The sequence below is a fragment of the Lactuca sativa genome, chromosome 5, assembly GCF_002870075.4.
Source record: "Lactuca sativa cultivar Salinas chromosome 5, Lsat_Salinas_v11, whole genome shotgun sequence".
In the NCBI taxonomy this organism is placed as follows: domain Eukaryota; kingdom Viridiplantae; phylum Streptophyta; class Magnoliopsida; order Asterales; family Asteraceae; genus Lactuca; species Lactuca sativa.
Window position 1 is genome coordinate 42518408 of NC_056627.2, and position 18541 is coordinate 42536948.

The following is an 18541-nucleotide window of genomic DNA, read 5'->3' on the forward strand; positions in this document are numbered from 1 at the left end:
AATCACATTGAAATAATGCAGTACAACACATAACATACATATGGCATACAATTACTCTGTCACATAACTCTGATTACCTACTCAAGGTAAAGTATAGTGAGAAGACTCACCTCGCGTATCTCGATAACTCGCAAATCCCGGAAATCACTCGCGCTCGATCCCCCGAGCTATAATCCTCCTATAACACAATATATCTCTAATTAACACTTTCACAACTAAGGTTGACTACCCCTATCAAGTCAACACTGGTCAACTATGGTCAACGGTCAACGGTCAACTTTGACCGGACTCGACGAGTGCACTAGAGTGACTCGGTGAGTCTATACATGTTCACTGACTCCCTAGGATCCTCTCTCGACACGTCGAGTACTTCCCTGACTCGACGAGTTCTACCTGGCATGAATTGCGGGGCCATCACGACTCAACTCGCCGAGTCTCAATAACAACTCGGTGAGTTCCAGTTTGACTCAGTCACCCCTCAACCCTCTCTGACTCTCCCTGACTCACTGAGTCAACCCCTTAACTCGGCAAGACCACTCGCTGAGTGGTTAAGGACAATCTTCATGCTACTCGCCGAGTCAGTTCTTCGGACTCGGCGAGTCTATGCCATGCATAAACTCAAACTCACTCCTGAGGTCAGATCCGTTCCAATAACTCATAGATCCAGTCCTTCCAAGCACATATATCACGTAAAGTTACAATCTTGGTGCTCATTCAAAGGTCCAAAGGCCTTATTTGATGATATGGTCTCTAGAATGCTATTCTAAGCTCATGGCCTCCATTAACACTCATAAAGCTTAAGGGAAAAGTGTCTCTAGACCTCTTTGGGTCCAGATCTAAATCACCAACACAAGAAGAGGCCAATTACTCCATGGATCTTTCCACAAAGAAACCCTAACTCTAAGATTTACACCAAGGACTGAGAAAGGAACGAATGGTTACCTCAAATGAAGTCTCTGAGCTCAAGAATCACTGGATTAGCACCTCCTTTGGTCTCCTCTTGCCTTGATCGTCTTCCATATGCAAAAACACCCACAAATAGTCAATGATCTTCCTCTTCTCTCTCACAAAATGCTCAAAGACTCTTTAGGGTTCTCTCTGGGGTTGGTGGCCGCAAATGACAGCCATAAGCCCCTTTAAATAGGTCTCATACCCTGGAAATTAGGGTTTCATTAAACAGCGTGGACTCGCCGAGTCCACCTTTTGGACTCGCCGAGTCCGGACGCGAACCCGTGCCCGAACCTCGATCATACTCGGCAAGTTTGAGCTCCAACTCGCCGAGTCTCCTCACAAATCACCAAAAATTATAAGAATAACTAATACCTGGGAATCCGGGCTGTTACAGTATCACTAACTCTCCCCACTGGGAGTGCGAACCCTCACTAATTGTAGCTCACAATCTATCACTGCCCCATTGGGGCTCAGCCAATCCATGCCTACGATGACCTTATTCCCTCACAGGGGAATAGGGACCAAATCCACTGGAAACTGTTCGTCGAATAACTACAGAGAACACCCTCTGTGTACCCTTGCAACCCTAACGGTCCTATCAGCTGCTATCTCGACCTTAAGTGGAAAATCTAGCTCCCCTGGAGCTCTGCTAAACCTCTTGCTAAGAGCAAGAGAGATGAATGACCGGGTAGCCCCCGAATCAAACAACACTGTAGCTGAAATGCCGTTCATTGAGAACGACCCTATACAAAACATATACCCATAAGAAAATAAACAATAAAAAGATGCAGAGATAAAAGAGAATTACATACCCGTCACCACATCAGGAGTTGCCTTCGCCTCCTCTGTTATCAGCTGGAAAGCCCTACTTTTCGCCACTAGCGTTTCATCTCGGCCCTGACAGCCATCTGTAATCCTCAAAGTAGTAGGGGCAGGTGCTGATACCTTCCCTGCAACTGCTAAACTTGGACACTGGGACTTTTTATGTCCCCTCTGGTTGCACTGAAAGCAAATCAGATCTGACGTTGCAATGGCGGTGGTAGTGGCTGTACAATCTCTGCTTATATGCCCAGTTCAGCCGCACTTATAGCAGCCGGAACTCCCTGCCTTGCACACCCCGTCATGCAATCTCCCACACTTGCCACAACGACTGTGGCTTTGCTGACTCCTGGATCTATGATCAGAATCCTTGGGCTTTTTGCCCGAACCCCTGAAACCGAAGCCGCCTCCGGCTTCCTCTTCCTCTCCAACTCAAGGTTAATTTCTCGCTCCCGAGCTCTAGCAATCATGTCATCCAGCGTTTTACAGCTGGACCGGCTCACAAACTGGCGGATATCACTCCGCAGCATCTCATGACAACGGGCCTTCTTCATCTCCTCATCAACTGTGTACTCAGGAACGAGAAGTGCCCTTTCCCTGAACTTGGCGGTAATTTCCGCCACTGTCTCTGTGGTTTGGGTCAAATCCTGAAACTCACGTGCTAACTGCTGCACCTTAATAACTGGTGCGAACTCAGCTCTAAATTTGATAGAAAAGTCTATCCAGGTCATGGCATCCAAGGCCGCGTCATTCCCGATGGCATGACCAACCTCCTCCCACCAATCCCGATGGCATGACCAACCTCCTTGGGAGTACTTACTTGAGCTCGGCTGATCGCATGCACCACACCCTTTTCTCTTTATCAAAACTCTTTTCTTTCTAAGTTCTTAAAAAAATGCTTTTCTTTTGAAAACCTTTTTCCATTTCCCTTAGTTTGAGTTCAGATGCACCCGAGAGTGTATCCGAATCCCTCAAACCAAGGCTCTGATACCAACTTGTAACATCCAAAAATACGACCCAAAAATTTTTGTTTTATAATATTAAAATCATGATACTGAAAACCATACTAATAAACGTATGTCATAAATCTCAAAACATAATGAAATGTATCATATCAAACTGTATCAAACATTTGAAAATGTCCAATCAAACTCCCAGGAAAAGAAACTGCCGAAGCTGTGGTGTGTGCAATGCTATCAATCCGAGCTCTTCCCTTTTCTTGCGGAAGTACCTGAAACCAAAACTGAAACTGTAAGCACAAAGCTTAGTGAGCTCCCCCAAACTACCACATACCATACAATACATATAAATCACATACTGGTTCTTGCCCACTGCATCGGACCGAAGTCCAGAACTGACTGGGACCTCGTCCCCTGCATTGGACCGAAGTCCGGAACTGGCTGCATCGGACCGAAGTCCGGAACTGACTGCATCGAACCGAAGTCCGGAACTAACTGCATCGGACCGAAGTCCGGAACTGACTGAGCATAGCATAGCATAAACACATATCAACCAGCATATAAACATATCAACCATCATAAACACATATACTGCATACTGCATCAGGTCGTAACCCGGAACACATAACACATAGATCCTGTCTGAGCCACGAAGGCATCAAACCCACGAACTGCTACATCGGACTGAAGCCCGGAAACTACTGCTAACTAGTCGGGCCGGCATTGTGGCCGTAGACCCGTTCCTACTGGAAGGAAACTCACCTCGTGCACTGGCAGCTAAGTGAACTGTTTTGGAAACTGTCTGCTGCTGCTCCGGTACCTCACCGGCTATAATTTCCATAAATACACTCAATCAATTACTGATAATTGTACTGAGGGTAAAATGACTATTTTACCCTGGTCAAAGTCAACCTCCTGGTCAAAGTCAACTTCCAGTTGACTGGACTCACCGAGTCAGGGCGCAGACTCGCCGAGTCTTTCCTTTACTGACTCTAACTTTACTCACCGAGTCCCTCTTTCGCTCCCTGATTCACTCCGAACTCTCGACTCAAATAAAGACGGGGACTCGCGACTCGACTCGTCGAGTCCGAAGAACTACTCGCCGAGTCTGAGGAACTACTCGCCGAGTTCTACCGTGCAGACTCCATACACTGCTTTCAAATCCGCTCTATGGTTCCCAACTCGTAGATCTGAAATCTTGGACCCATTTGAACACGTAAAGTTGCTAACTTTACGTGTAACTACGAAGGAATGAAGCCATCTTTGACACACTTTACTCGGGAAAACTCATCCAACTCGCCGAGTTGCTCATGCAACTCGTCGAGTTCTAAGGCAAACTTCATCGGACTCGCCGAGTTGTTCTTCCAACTCGCTGAGTCAACGACTATCTTCATATAACTTGCCGAGTCGCCCTGGGGACTCGCCGAGTTCTTTCAATCCTTTTTCCATACAGGTCCGATCTGAGCCATGCAGCTGACTCAAATCATGGATCTGAACTTCTAGGGCATGCTTTTCACGTAAAGTTGCTAACTTTACGTGCATGCATGGCTTTAAAGGCTTCATATGACCAAAATAAGCTCTTAATGGGGTTCTAGGCTCAATAGGGACTTCAATCACAACTAAAACCACAACTTTATACTTCTAGCATGCCATGAGTGTCTAGATCTGAAGTATAACCCGACCATAAGGCCTAATCATAAAGGATTTGGGGTTTTAGGGATTAGAAACCACAAATTAGGGACAACATAGATCTATATGATCAATAGCCAAGGTATAGAATTTAATACCAGAAAAGATGACCAATAGAGTGTGTATTCTGGATCTACTTCCTCTTCCTTGAACTCTCCAACTTCCACCTTCTCCTTCTTACTCCAAAGATGCCTTCACAAGCAATAAACACACACACACACACACTAAGAAATGGCTAGGGTTTTGTTAGCAGATGCTCTGGGGTGAAAGGAACGAGTTTGGGCGCATAAGGAAGTTTAAATAGGTCCAAAACCCTAAAATTAGGGTTTCCTCCAGACAGGCAAACTCGCCGAGTCCAGCGTATGGACTCGCCGAGTAGCCGGCTAAATACGCATGCTCATCCCGTCTCTACTTGGCGAGTCGGGCAACGGACTCGTCGAGTTCTCCTCAAAAATGGAAAAAAACTTATTTAAATACATACCGGGAATGAGGCGTTACAGTTAAGTAGGAAACTTAACCCTAATCATCATTTTATGTGAAACCTTAATTTCACTTGGATTTATTATTGGACCTTTCATTTGGGCCTTGATGATTGGATTATAAATGGGCCATCCAAGATCATGCAAATGGACTAGAATAATTAATGGGCTTTGTAGTAAGGCCTGTTGGATTAGTGTCGAAGTCCATAACTATTTTGGTATGTACTTGACCCGATTATGAGCATGGTCCTTTTGGGTTGCCTTCACCATAGCAATATGTAGAATGATTTAAGGAGAGAAAGGTTTAAATATGATTTATTAATATATTATGAGAATAATATATTAAAGGAGAAATCATATTATTTAATTAATATTAGTCAAGAATTAATTGTTAATTAATTTTGTGGCTAAAAGAGATTAATTAAACTTAGGGGACTGAAGTTGTAATTATAAGATAATTATAATTGGGCTATGGATCACCTAATAATATATAGGTTGGACGAATTCTATGGGAAGCCCATTAGAAATCGTCCAAGGGATATGTTTAAGGAGTCCATGGCTGCTTAGGGCCTAAGCAGTCAAATTAGGGTTTCCTAGTTGTAAACCCTAATAGCCTACATGTATATAAAGGGCCCCTATGCCCCAAAAACGTGGACAAGTCTTCCATTAGGGTTTCCAGCCGTTTTTTGGTGCCTCCCCTTTCTTCTCCTCTTCATCCAAGTTGCATAATGTGTTTGTGACTCCATTAGAGGTGCAGCACTTGAGGCACTAAGCTTTCTAAGGCCAATCCAAGCAAGGATTTGATTGTTATTGCTATATAACAATCAAAGGTAATTCTATAAACCCTAATTCAGTTTGTAATTTGTTAGATCTAAGTTTGTTAGTCTTGGATTCAAAGCATGTGCAATAGAGAAACCTAGATCCAAGCATTAGGGTTTGTATGAGCACATAGGATTGTTCTTATGCCTAAAACCCATCAGTGGTATCAGAGCCTTGATTGGTTTCAGTTGTATGTGATGCTTAACTGCTTTATTTGCTGGAAAATCGATTTTTGGCCTCTCTCCGACCTGACTCGGCGAGTCAGTGGAGAACTCGGCGAGTCTGTCCCTGACTCGGCGAGTCCAGTCCCTGACTCGACGAGTCTAGGGGTCAGACAGAGGGAATTCCGGGTTTTTGCTGCTGTTTTGACTTGGATTTGATACCTAATTTGTTTTTTGAAGTTAAAATCCGATTTTTATCTTAAATTAGTGATTATCCTTGCCAAAACAACAGATAATTTCAAATCTTTTAAATATTGGTTGTTTATATGATAAATATGGATTATTTCAAATTATTTGGTAATTATCTAATGACTAAAATAAGATTAGGTCAAATATAGATAATTGTAAAATTAATTGTTTAATTTGAATTATTTGTTGTTTGATCCCTAATGTTTTGAAATGTTTCAAAACTTGCCCTCAAGTTTTGGAATTTAAAATTTGATTAAAAGTTTAATTTTGAAATGTTAAATTCTAAAACCCTAGTAATTTGAAAAAAAGTTCAAATCACACCCTTATGGTTTTATTAATTAATTAAAGTGTATAATTAAAAGTGATTTAATAAACCCATAAAGTTTTGGTTTACATTTAATTAAATTAAAAGTATAATTTTACTAAATTAAACCACCTTGTATTTTAAAAGTGTAAAATACACCCTATACTATATATAACATTAAAAGTCTAATATTATATATATATATATATATATATATATATATATATATATATATATATATGAGTAAACAGTCAGTCTTACCGTTAGTAGGCCTCATTCACGAAGCTGGTCTATAAGGGGTGTTTAAGGAAATTGCCTATAAAATGGCGATTGAATGGGTATCCACTCTTACCCACCGCACTCTTGACTAGTGGAGGGTCGTTAGCCGAACGGGTAGGATAGGACATAAACCTTCCATTATAAGTATAATGAAGTACAAAGTAACTAAATGCTTTTTCAAATTCCCAAATCATAGTTACTTTAGGCAAAATGTGAAATTATATGCTAACCCATGGAATTACACTTCGTACCCTTGTCAAACGTTAGTGGAGCGTGTGTGGTTAACCGGCACACTAATTTGGGGATGACATTGGTGGCGAAGGGTGGCTCGATGCTTGTCATAGATCAATGGAGCGTGTGTGGCTAACCGGCACATTGATTAGGTGATTGTAGCATTGGGTGCACCACATGATTCGTATGGTTATTCACACCTTGTTTGTGATCCGCGGCATCCCAGTCACAAATAGTAGGGCATAATCGAGATTAAACATGCCATTGAAAAGTTCAATGAATCTCAAAAGATCTAGGAGTTTCAATTCATTTAAAACTTAAACTTCTTTTTCGTTTTTCATGGTGGAAATTGGTAAATCATCATTTACCTACCTTCAAATATTTTGCAACTAGATTACGGCATCCCTTTTCTAGGTTGTAGAATATTGTGTTGGATCCTAGCCTTAATGACTCATTTGGGTGTTTTATTAAGGACTCTAATCAACTTAACTTGAATTTTCTCCCGTTTTGTAGATGTCTAACTGGTGTATTCCCGAATCCCAAGGAAAAAGTGTTCCTAATGAAAGTGAAAGCTTGATTCAAAGTGAGAGATCTATATGGACTAGCTTAATTTCACTTCCTCCTCTTCCTCCCGTTGTTCTCCCTAGCCCTAATGATCGAAGACTTGAAAGGTTCAAGATCATCGAATCCCTATTGGAAATGGAACATCAAGATGGCAAACCCGTGTGTGCAACACATCCTAGGGATGAAATCACACATTGATAGGTTGATCATGTTGGGTGCGTCTATCTCAGATAAGTTGGCTGTGGACTGGGTTCTTCAGTCACTCCCTGAATCATATGATAAGTTCATTAGAGAGTATCATATGATGAAACTTGACGCAACCCTCATTGACTTGACTTATATGCTTGTTGTTGCTGAATCAGAAATGATTTGGCAAAGTAATGGAGCATATTTGTCCAATAAGTCAACCAACCATGCCTCCGTGGACAATCTAGGAGAATCCACCTGTTCCTGCTGCCAAGGAAAGGGGAAATGGATACGAAGCTGCCCGAAGGACCTGAAGAATCTAAGAGATGGGAGAGTCGACAAGTATGGCTCTACTTCAGGTATAAAATCCACTATATAACTCCATTTAAATTCCTATTCTTTATTCATAATGTGATAAGATTACATTTGCATGTTTTGCAGGATTAGAGAAAAGAGAGGAAGTTTGATGGAAGAGCAAGATGAGTCTGATCACGAAGAAATGGATTTCGATCGCATGAATTCGAAGATCAGATTTTGAGCTTAGGAAGTTATGATAGATTTGTTAGGAGTATATGATTACATAGTTTTTCATTTGAATTTTGCATTGTAAGGACATGTTTTCCGCTGTTTTATGAATAAAATAAATTTTGGTTTTTATCTTATTTGTTTATCCTTGCAATGAAATATATGAGAAATTGATGTTTGTGTACTTCTATTATTAGCAAAATGGATTTGATTCTTAATTATGTTATTTGTGGAAATGTCAAAAGTTTACCAAATAGGGAGAGTTTCTCATCGCCCAAGTTTCAAGTGGACAGAAACTTGGAATCATGCAATGTGTATTGCATGATGAATGAAAAACTTTCACATTTGGGAAACTTAGACTAATTCTTTGGCAAAGTGTCAATTGAAGGACTAGGAGATCGAGTACACTAGGTCGTACGTGGATCAAGTCTACCACAAGAGTGACAAAGATATTCGTCATGATTTACTAAAGTTTAGTAAATATGGTTATACTTATAAGATTGAGTATAATTCTGAGTTAACTGAAATAGTTTCAATCAATAGCAGAATGAATAAGAAGAATCAAGAAGGCAGAAAGATAAAAGTTTCTCCATTCTAAGAAGAAGGGAGAGTACCTTTTATTGTGTTTTATGATAAGTCTTAATGATTAAGAACCATGTCTCAATTGATCCTCTAAGTGAGTCTTAGTGCAATTGCATGTCTAAGAAGAGGAATCAAGAATTGTAGAAATGGTTAAATCAATAAGTCAATCATACTTCGTTCCAATATCAAGTCTTAAAGTCAAGATTGTGACATTGAGTGAAAAGTCTTAAGTAAGTTTATAACACTCATCAAATGTGGAATTTAGAAAAAGGTTTTCTTATTCTTGCACATTTAAAATTAGTAAGTTGTGATGTCTTGGATAAGACAAAGACCAACTAGGACCAATTGTGTGAAGTGTTTTGTCTTGATAAGAACTACACTAACTCTTGAATATTTGCTTTGTCAAGAAATGTTTCTTGACAAGAGAATCTTATATGTCAAGGAATCAGTGGGAGTCTTAATGGTCTTGAAAAGTTTCAAGAACAAATCAAGAATAAACCTTATCGATCATCACTAGCACACGACTTGAGGTTTACAACCTATCGTGCTGACATTATTTTGTTTCTGTGCCATTCCAATTGAATTAATTGTGTATGTAAGTTCTATGAGTTCTCATTTGAATGCATACTAGAGCCTTAGTCGATGGAAAGTACATTGATATGTAAGGACAAGTTACTTAACTACTTGGAAGACATGGTGGGCACTCGTGTTACCATAGGGCAAGAAATCAAGATTAAGAAAGTTCAGTCCATATGAGTTTGGATTTGTCGCAAACCTTGGTTTTGGCAAATTCACATGGATAGGAACTCATACACCATAAAATCTAAGTGTCATAAGATTCCCTCCTTCATGAAAATGACTGTGAGGAAATACTTTCACTAAGAGATGTTTTAAGAAGATAGCGATTGTGAAAATTGTATTCTCACATTCGATTATGGTTACGGCATCCCTTTCCATAGTTCGAATTGTGAGATTTGGCAATTAGTTTGAACATTTGGAACTTAGTAACATAAATTCTAAATTGTTTAAACACACATATGAGCTATCTAAGGCAAAGGTGTAGGCTTATCGAAACATTTGGTATTAGAAATATGAATTTCAGATATTCAATAGGCATTGTTTTCTGAAACTTCATTTGTTTTCTGAATACATGTCAAAGCTAGTGGGAGCATAAGTGTTATGCTTATATGATAATAATCATCCTGATAGTGGGAGCATAAGTGTTATGCTTGTATGATTATTATGGCGAGTATTGCAAGTTAGCAATATTAATTATAGAAAAACAAAGGTTCCATTTGCAGAGTTGCATGGGTTGAAAAGTTGTTTTGCTATAACTAAGGGAGAGAATATTATACTTCGTTTCAAAATCTAAAGCTTAGATTAAGAAATTTTAATATTTTCAGTCAAAGGGTACATTGTGTGTTCTTAAAATTCGATTATGATTACGGCATCCCTCTTCATAGTTCGAATTATGAGAACATGACACATAAAATATTATGGCAAAAGATTAGTAAAGTATCATATCTTTATGTGAGACATTATGCATCGTGTCCCATACGCTTCGGGTATAGGATCGATTGCAAATGCTATAATATTTACCATTCTAAAATTTTTCAAATGTCTAGCACATTAAGAGGGAAAAAGGACTAGAATGGATTTTGACTAAAATTATTAAACAACTATCAAAGGATGATCCAAAGTTCGCTGAGGATTGGTCGCTTGTGAGTAGTTGGAAGTATGGTATTGGATGGACCATATCGACATTATTATAAATAGATAAGATTCTATTAAGAATGAGCTGTCATATGGCAAATGTGGAAATGTTTCCATATTGGGAATTGGATATTGAGAGTCTATGCCTAGATAGAAACTTTTATGCAAGAAGGATGTTCAAATGAATGTACTTTGAATGTGAGACTTCACGTCTATGGAATTGTCTTGTAACAATTTCCGATAGAGTACCTTGTAATTTCATTAGCCAAGTCTTGGTGACTTTTGTGCTGTGACTTTACGAAAGGATCGTTGCATAAGATATTAGAATCTAGCGTATTCTAGTAGTGGCAAGAACCTTGTGTTCTTACACTAATGATAAGGATTGGGAATTGTGAAATGAGCATCATTGAAAAGGTTTTTCAATGAATCTATTTCACAAAGTAAGGACCATAGGAAACATAGTGTGCATGCTTTATGCATGGGACAACTATTGTTGTAATTCGAGTAATAAGTTGATTTTCTGAAACAGTAAACGATAAGAATGAGTAATCAATATGGTGGTTAAATAGAAGTGTTTTATTTACTCTCACAAGTTTGAGGCCATATAGAATTAAGTATTATTGTTATGTTTCAATTTGCATGTTTTGACTTCCAGAATAACTAGGTTATTCAAACATCCACAGTCGGTCATACGTTGGAAGTAAGTATGAAGGAAGACTGTCATGAATCTGTCTGTAGATTGTCCGAAGTGTTTAGACATAGCACAAGTTTGCTGCAGAGTTCATGAGTGCTTTGATAAGATTAAAGTATTGGATTAAACCCACGCTCACTTGGATCACTTCATGGTTTTATCATGAGTGATTAGTGAGACGATAATATTGTATATTCTTGAAACCGAGACGTGTGAGTTGTTATTTGTTAGTCGGTTACACATTGATAATAAGTAAACGCACCAGTAACTTGGTGTTATAAAACTTATTGTTGTGTGTGATTCGATTAATAAATGCAAGCGAGCATTTGAGTCGAAGTTTATCCATTCCTTTTACCCAAAGTAGGATAAAAGCGATATCTATGGGCCTCTCGATGATTTAGTGATGACACCTATGTGCTTGGCCAAGCCGGGACTAAGTTGATGTGTTCAACTGTAGTCTGTTATCAGTCGTCATAAATCGGAAGTCGGGAAAAAGTATAGAGAGAATGATTAAAATTCATGTCTTATGTTTATACGATATCTTGAGAATGGAGGAATATATAATCCCTTATCTAGAGGACACGCTATCTAATAAGATCAGAGTTGACAGCGGCTTTTGAAAGCTATGATTGCTGATCAGGTTCTGAAGTCATATGGAAAATAGTTATTAGACTTATCCAAGGGGGAGACTGTTGGATTAGTGTCTAAGTCCATAACTATTTTGGTATGTACTTGACCCGATTATGAGCATGGTCCTTTTGGGTTGCCTTCACCATGGCAATATGTAGGATGATTTAAGGAGAGAAAGGTTTAAATATGATTTATTAATATATTATGAGAATAATATATTAAAGGAGAAATCATATTGTTTAATTAATATTAGTCAAGAATTAATTGTTAATTAATTTTGTGGCTAAAAGAGATTAATTAAACTTAGGGGACTGAAGTTGTAATTATAAGATAATTATAATTGGGCTATGGATCACCTAATAATATATAGGTTGGACGAATTCTATGGGAAGCCCATTAGAAATCGTCCAAGGGATATGTTTAAGGAGTTCATGGCTGCTTAGGGCCTAAGCAGTCAAATTAGGGTTTCCTAGTTGTAAACCCTAATAACCTACATGTATATAAAGGGCCCCTATGCCCCAAAAACGTGGATAAGTCTTCCATTAGGGTTTCCAGCCGTTTTTGGTGCCTCCCCTTTCTTCTCCTCTTCATCCAAGTTGCATAAGGTGTTTGTGACTCCATTAGAGGTGCAGCACTTGAGGCACTAAGCTTTCTAAGGCCAATCCAAGCAAGGAATTGATTGTTATTGCTATATAACAATCAAAGGTAATTCTATAAACCCTAATTCAGTTTGTAATTTGTTAGATCTAAGTTTGTTAGTCTTGGATTCAAAGCATGTGCAATAGAGAAACCTAGATCCAAGTATTAGGGTTTGTATGAGCACATAGATTGTTCTTATGCCTAAAACCCATCAAGGCCCATATGAGGAGTTGGGCCCAATTTGGAAAATTGGGCCATATATGGGCCATAGTTTGGGCCTTTATGATTATGTGATATTGGGCCATTAAAATGTTGAATATTGGACTGGACTAAATGGTTGGGGCCTTATGGTAAGACCTTGTAAGGGTTTGGGACCAATTTATAAAATTGGGCCATATGTTGGGCTTTGTTTCCTAGTTGGCTTTGGGACTATGGATTGGGCCTTGTTGGGCTTAAATAAGCCAAGCCTGGGGTAATGTAGTAATCATCCAAGTATGTATTATGGTTATGTGTTGGGACCCAATTATTAATTGGGTGTTATTTTGGTGTTGACAGTTCGGGAATCTATCAACCAATAGCTGGGGTTCAGCCTGCGGGACTTCAGCAGTGTGGGATTGTGTCAACGGGACTTCAGCAGTGTGAGGTGAGTTACCTTCCAATAACGGTGGGTCTACGGCCACAATGCCGACCCATCAGTAGGAATTGTATGATTAGATGATTGTCTCTGTGATATTCATCTAGGTTTACTACTACCTGATATGTTTATGTGCTAGTATGATATGATGTTATGTGCTAGTGACAGTAAGGGAGATAGTCCCTGGATTACCGGTCGATAGGGCCGAAGGGGTAGTCATGCCCAGCCATGCTAAATAGATTATATGATATGTGTTATGTGGTAGTAGTAGGGGTGAAATAGTCCCCAGTATCCGGTCGAGAGGACCGAAGGAGAGGCCAGCACCCAGATATGCTAGCCAGTATCCGGTCGAGAAGACCGAAGGGGAGGACAGCACCCATATATGCTAGCCAGTATCCGGTCGAGAGGACCGAAGGGGTAGGTCGAGCACCCAGATATGCCTGACAATATATGTATGTTATGTGATTATATGGTATGTGGTATGATGGGGGAACTCACTAAGCTTCGTGCTTACGATTTTTAGTTTTTGTTTCAGGTACTTCGTGTTTAAAGGAAAGGAGCCGACTTGATCGCAGCGCATCACACTATGGTTTTCTGCACATGAGATCTTTGGGATTACACTCTGATATTGTTTTATGTTAACATGTTTGATTATTTCTACTTTGGTTTTGACATGACGTGATATTACAAATGTTTTATTACACTGTTGGTTTTATAATGACGTATTTAAAAATGAAATTTTTGGCCTGTATTTTTAGGATGTTACACACTTAGTCATGAAAGTTGTTTATTGGAAATAATAGCATTGTACTTATTTTCAATAAGAATTATGTTACTTTTTCTTATTTAAGCATTGTACTTTCAAATATAGCATCATACTTTAATTTTTAATTCATATTTTAAAAAATTTATGTGTTTTTCTTATTAAACCATTGTACTTTCAAAGTACAATGGTTAAATAAGAAAATAAAACAACAAATTAAAAAAAATGAAGATTTAGAAATGAATGTTAAATATATTATTAGACAAACAAAAAAAAGTAGATTTTACAAATCACCATTTAAAGTTATAACAGATTCCTAATTTGTTTTAATGATTTTGGACCATTTTACCCCTCATACTTCATTTATGATTTTGGACCATTTTACCCCTTCTCTCCCCATTTTTATTGAAATGCTTATCTGTTGCCAAAGAAAATACGAATAAGAAAAAAAACATAATTATTTTTGAAAATATGATGCTATATTTGAAAGTACAATGCTTAAATAGTTAATTGTTTTATCTTTATTTAAAATACAGATGTGATACAGTGATTTATAAAAGTACTTTCATATCTAATAAAAGTAGCTTTGCATGTATTGTTTGCAAAACTCGTGTTTTCATTGGCACTAATTTGTTCACTCCTACATGCTAATCATTTGTTTTTTTTAATTATTTATAATATTTGAGTGTAGAATTATTGTTGAACTTGCAATTCCGTGTGAGAAACCAGGTTTACGAGTGTTTGAAGGATTCATAGTGGGGTTTCATCCAAGATCATGGGAAATTGTGAGAATTTATATAATATTTTATAAATCATGATTAATTTGAAGTTATGTTGTGGGAATTTATATTATATGACAGGTGAGAAGACGTACTTCCATTTTTTGGTTCTTTAAATTAAAGTTTTGTTAGAAAAGTACTATTTTACCCCGTCTAATTTATTGCGACTTTGATATAGACCAGAGTGATGTATCACTCTATATGACAGCAATTACATCCCTTTCACATTGGTAAAAAACTATCCATAAAGGTATATACTCATATCTACCCACTTACTTTTGCTTCCATTGATTGGATTCTATTTTAATTTAATTTTTTAATTGTTTGTAAATTTTAAGGTTTATACAGAGACCAGTTTGGATGTTAATTTGTCTGGTTCACGGGCAACCGGGTTGTCTTCAACATTATTGAACATTTATTGGAGATGAATAATTATTTTATGCATCTATTGTTCTACATTTCATCATGACTCGATTTTTAATAAAATTTATAAAATTTCAGGTGAAAGCAAAATACATGTATTAATTTTATACAATTATAACATATTCCTAATACGTTTTAATGATTTAGGACCATTTTACGTCTCCTGCATCATCTATGATTTTGGACCATTTTACCCTTCCTCCCCCATTTGTATTGAAATACTTATCTGTTGCCAAAGAAAATATAAGAAAAAAAACATAATTTTTTAAAAATATGATGCTATATTCGAAAGTACAATGCTTAAATAGTTAATTGTTTTACCTTTATTTAAAATACAGATGTGGTACATTGGTTTATAAAAGTACTTATATAGTTGATTCATTCTTACCCTTCTCATCCAAACACAATAAGAAAATAAAAACAGAGGATTTACACCCCCTGCCAAATTAATTAGACAAACAAAAAAGTACATTTTATTTTATTAGTTCTTGATTTATCTTTAATAACCCATCCTTTTATTACCATAATCAACAATGTTCTTTAAAAAGAAAAATATATGTATTACTTTTTTACAATTATAATAAATTCCTAATTGATTCTAATGATTTTGGACCATTTTATCCCTCTTTGCATCATTTTTTGTTTTGGACCATTTTACCTCCCCCCATTTGTATTGAAATGTTTTCGTGTTGTTGTATCTTGTCCGATCCACACTTTTAATCATATTTTGAATTCGTTAAAATGCTTAATAGATTAAGCACTTAACTTTCAATCATATTTTGTCTACCTGTCCACCGGACGGGTATGACACTAGTTCCCCATTGTTGGTGTTGATTGAGGGAAAATATTGGAGAGATGAAGAACTGAAGAAAGACAGTGTAAGCGTACAATATCCACAACCAACATCAATTTTGTATATTATAGCACATATCCTCCAAGTGACCATTGTAGTTCACCGTGATTTAAGTGTAGATGCTAGGGTTATCTCGTTTGAATGTTAATGCGTGTATTTTATGGCCGATCGTGGCTAATATAGGAATAATTGTGTATAAATCATAAACGCTCCGGTTTCTCAAATGACAGTAATAGGCTGTAACTGGAAATGACAAAAATACCCATGCATGTAAGGCAAACATGCATGAGGTGTTTAAACGGTGAAACAAGACGAAATGTTAAGACAAGACCAAGTTTATAACCTATTTAAGACTAAGGATGGCCAAGTTATAAAAAACTGGTTATGGATTAATTATGCAAACCATCCTGAATAACAGGGACCGTTCGTGTATTTTACTCTTTTGATTTTTATTGTGAGTTTAGCGATAACCATGGACAAATTTCATGGATTTTTCTTTTTTCGATTGTGGTGGATTAATCATTAAATATTAGTTACGACTTTTGTAATTAATTTGTTAGCATCGTTTTCGATTTTTTTAAATGTCAAGTGGGCGTAGGCCGTTGAGAATAGATCCGATATTCCTTCTATAAGAAAGACTGCAAACTATCTCCTTCTCCTCTACCATCCTACCGCCTTGTGCCAGCCAATCCTTCTCCTCCATCTTTTTACTTTGAACGTGGATCTTCGTAACAAGGTTACATGATCTTCTTTAAATAGAACAATCAATGCTGCTTTTTATATTTATGTATATATTTTTTACTTGGGTGATATAGAATTTGGCTTATTGGAAGCTATCAATTACGTGCTGTGAATTAATATCCCTCTTAATTTGTTGAAACGTTTATGTGAATTAAGACACTGCTAATTAATGAGTCTTGTGATCATTGGTTTCAGTATAAGATCGATCATGGGAAACCTATTATGTTTGGTTCAAGTGGATCAATCGACTGTTGCCATTAAGGAAACTTTTGGGAAGTTTGATGATGTTCTCCAGCCAGGTTGTCATTGTGTGCCTTGGATTTTTGGAAGGCGGCTTGCTGGACATCTCACCCTAAGGCTTCGCCAGTTGGATGTCAAGTGCGAGACCAAAACAAAGGTACGTTTTTCTCTCCCTTTTAAATCATATATATGTTTTATTATTGTTACATCATAGCTGTATGTTTAAATCGTTTTTAAACTAATATAGTTTTATTCTCTTCAGGACAATGTCTTTGTTAATGTTGTAGCTTCCATACAGTATCGTGCTCTGGCTGATAAGGCAAGTGAAGCATTCTACAAACTCACCAACACAAGTACCCAAATCCAGGCCTATGTTTTTGATGGTAAAACAAAACTATAAATTATTATATATAAAGCAGTTTTGGTTTTCGCTTTTCTTGATGAGTAACATGGACATGCGTTCTCTATTTGTAGTTATAAGAGCTAGTGTTCCAAAGCTTAACCTTGATGATGTTTTTGAGCAAAAGAATGAAATTGCCAAGGCTGTTGATCGTGAACTTGAAAAGGTAACATGATTGAATGATTACACAAGATGTTCATGTACCCCATTGATTGTGACACTTTTGATGTCTTGGATTTTGGTTATAGGCAATGTCCGCATACGGGTTTGAGATTGTTCAAACATTGATTGTCGATATAGAACCGGATGAACGTGTGAAGAAAGCAATGAATGAGATCAATGCAGGTGAAGTTTTCATCATTAATTATGCGTAATCTTTGAGATCAATTAATTAATTGTTTAATCTACATGCCTATATATAGCTGCACGGATGAGGTTGGCAGCTATTGAGAAAGGTGAGGCAGAGAAGATACTTCAGATAAAAAGGGCTGAAGGAGAGGCTGAGTCAAAGTATTTGTCTGGATTGGGTATTGCACGACAGAGACAGGCGATTGTGGATGGTTTAAGAGACAGTGTGTTGGGGTTTTCGGTTAATGTTCCAGGGACAACAGCTAAAGATGTGATGGATATGGTTTTAGTGACTCAGTATTTTGACACCATGAAGGAAATCGGTGCTGCATCCAAATCATCTGCAGTGTTCATCCCTCATGGACCCGGTGCTGTTCGTGATGTGGCTGCTCAGATACGCGATGGACTTCTTATGGGGAGTGCCACCACTTGATCCTAATCCTGATCCTCAACTATGTTAATGTAACATATACTTTTGGAGTGACATATATGTATAATAACAATATATTTTTATGTTTCTTATGATTGTGTTTGTAACTTTGTATCCATGGATTTTTGTATAGTTGTGTGTTTATGTATATTTGCCGCATTAGGTGGTTTGTAGATATCGGTTTTAATTCAATGTCTCATTTAGTTTTGTCTTTTGTTTATTCAAATCTATGTGTTTAAATGGAAAAATGGTAGTTTGTAATATCAAATGGTTACCAAATACCTATTTTGAAAATACCCTTGTCTGGTTGTAACATATCTTTGGACATTTAATGTGTCGAGTTAACGATTAATATTAATAAGCATGATTTATCTCAATGGTTAATTTGTGTAATGTTATAAGAGTATCTATAATGCATAGTTCAATGAAAGAGTTGAATAAGGTAACATATCTAATTGAC

At 37.5% G+C, this 18541-nt stretch overlaps 1 protein-coding gene across 1 annotated transcript; it reads left to right on the forward strand.

Annotated features, from left to right (window-relative positions):
• Positions 1-16513: 16513 nt before the first annotated feature.
• Positions 16514-18292, forward strand: LOC111892362 (hypersensitive-induced response protein-like protein 1). The gene is made up of 6 exons (XM_023888416.3): positions 16514-16658; positions 16859-17060; positions 17166-17286; positions 17378-17469; positions 17552-17648; positions 17726-18292. Exons 2-6 carry the CDS (start codon positions 16872-16874, stop codon positions 18082-18084), a joined length of 858 nt encoding a protein of 285 aa, XP_023744184.1. The 5' UTR covers positions 16514-16658; positions 16859-16871; the 3' UTR covers positions 18085-18292.
• The last annotated feature ends 249 nt before the right edge of the window (positions 18293-18541 follow it).

Coding starts and splice junctions, on each gene's coding strand:
- LOC111892362 (XM_023888416.3), top strand. CDS start 16,872: ATGGGAAACCTATTATGTTTGGTTCAAGTGGATCAATCGACTGTTGCC. Junction 17,287..17,377: donor CCAGGCCTATGTTTTTGATG/GTAAAACAAAAC, acceptor CTCTATTTGTAG/TTATAAGAGCTAGTGTTCCA. Junction 17,470..17,551: donor TTGATCGTGAACTTGAAAAG/GTAACATGATTG, acceptor TTTTGGTTATAG/GCAATGTCCGCATACGGGTT.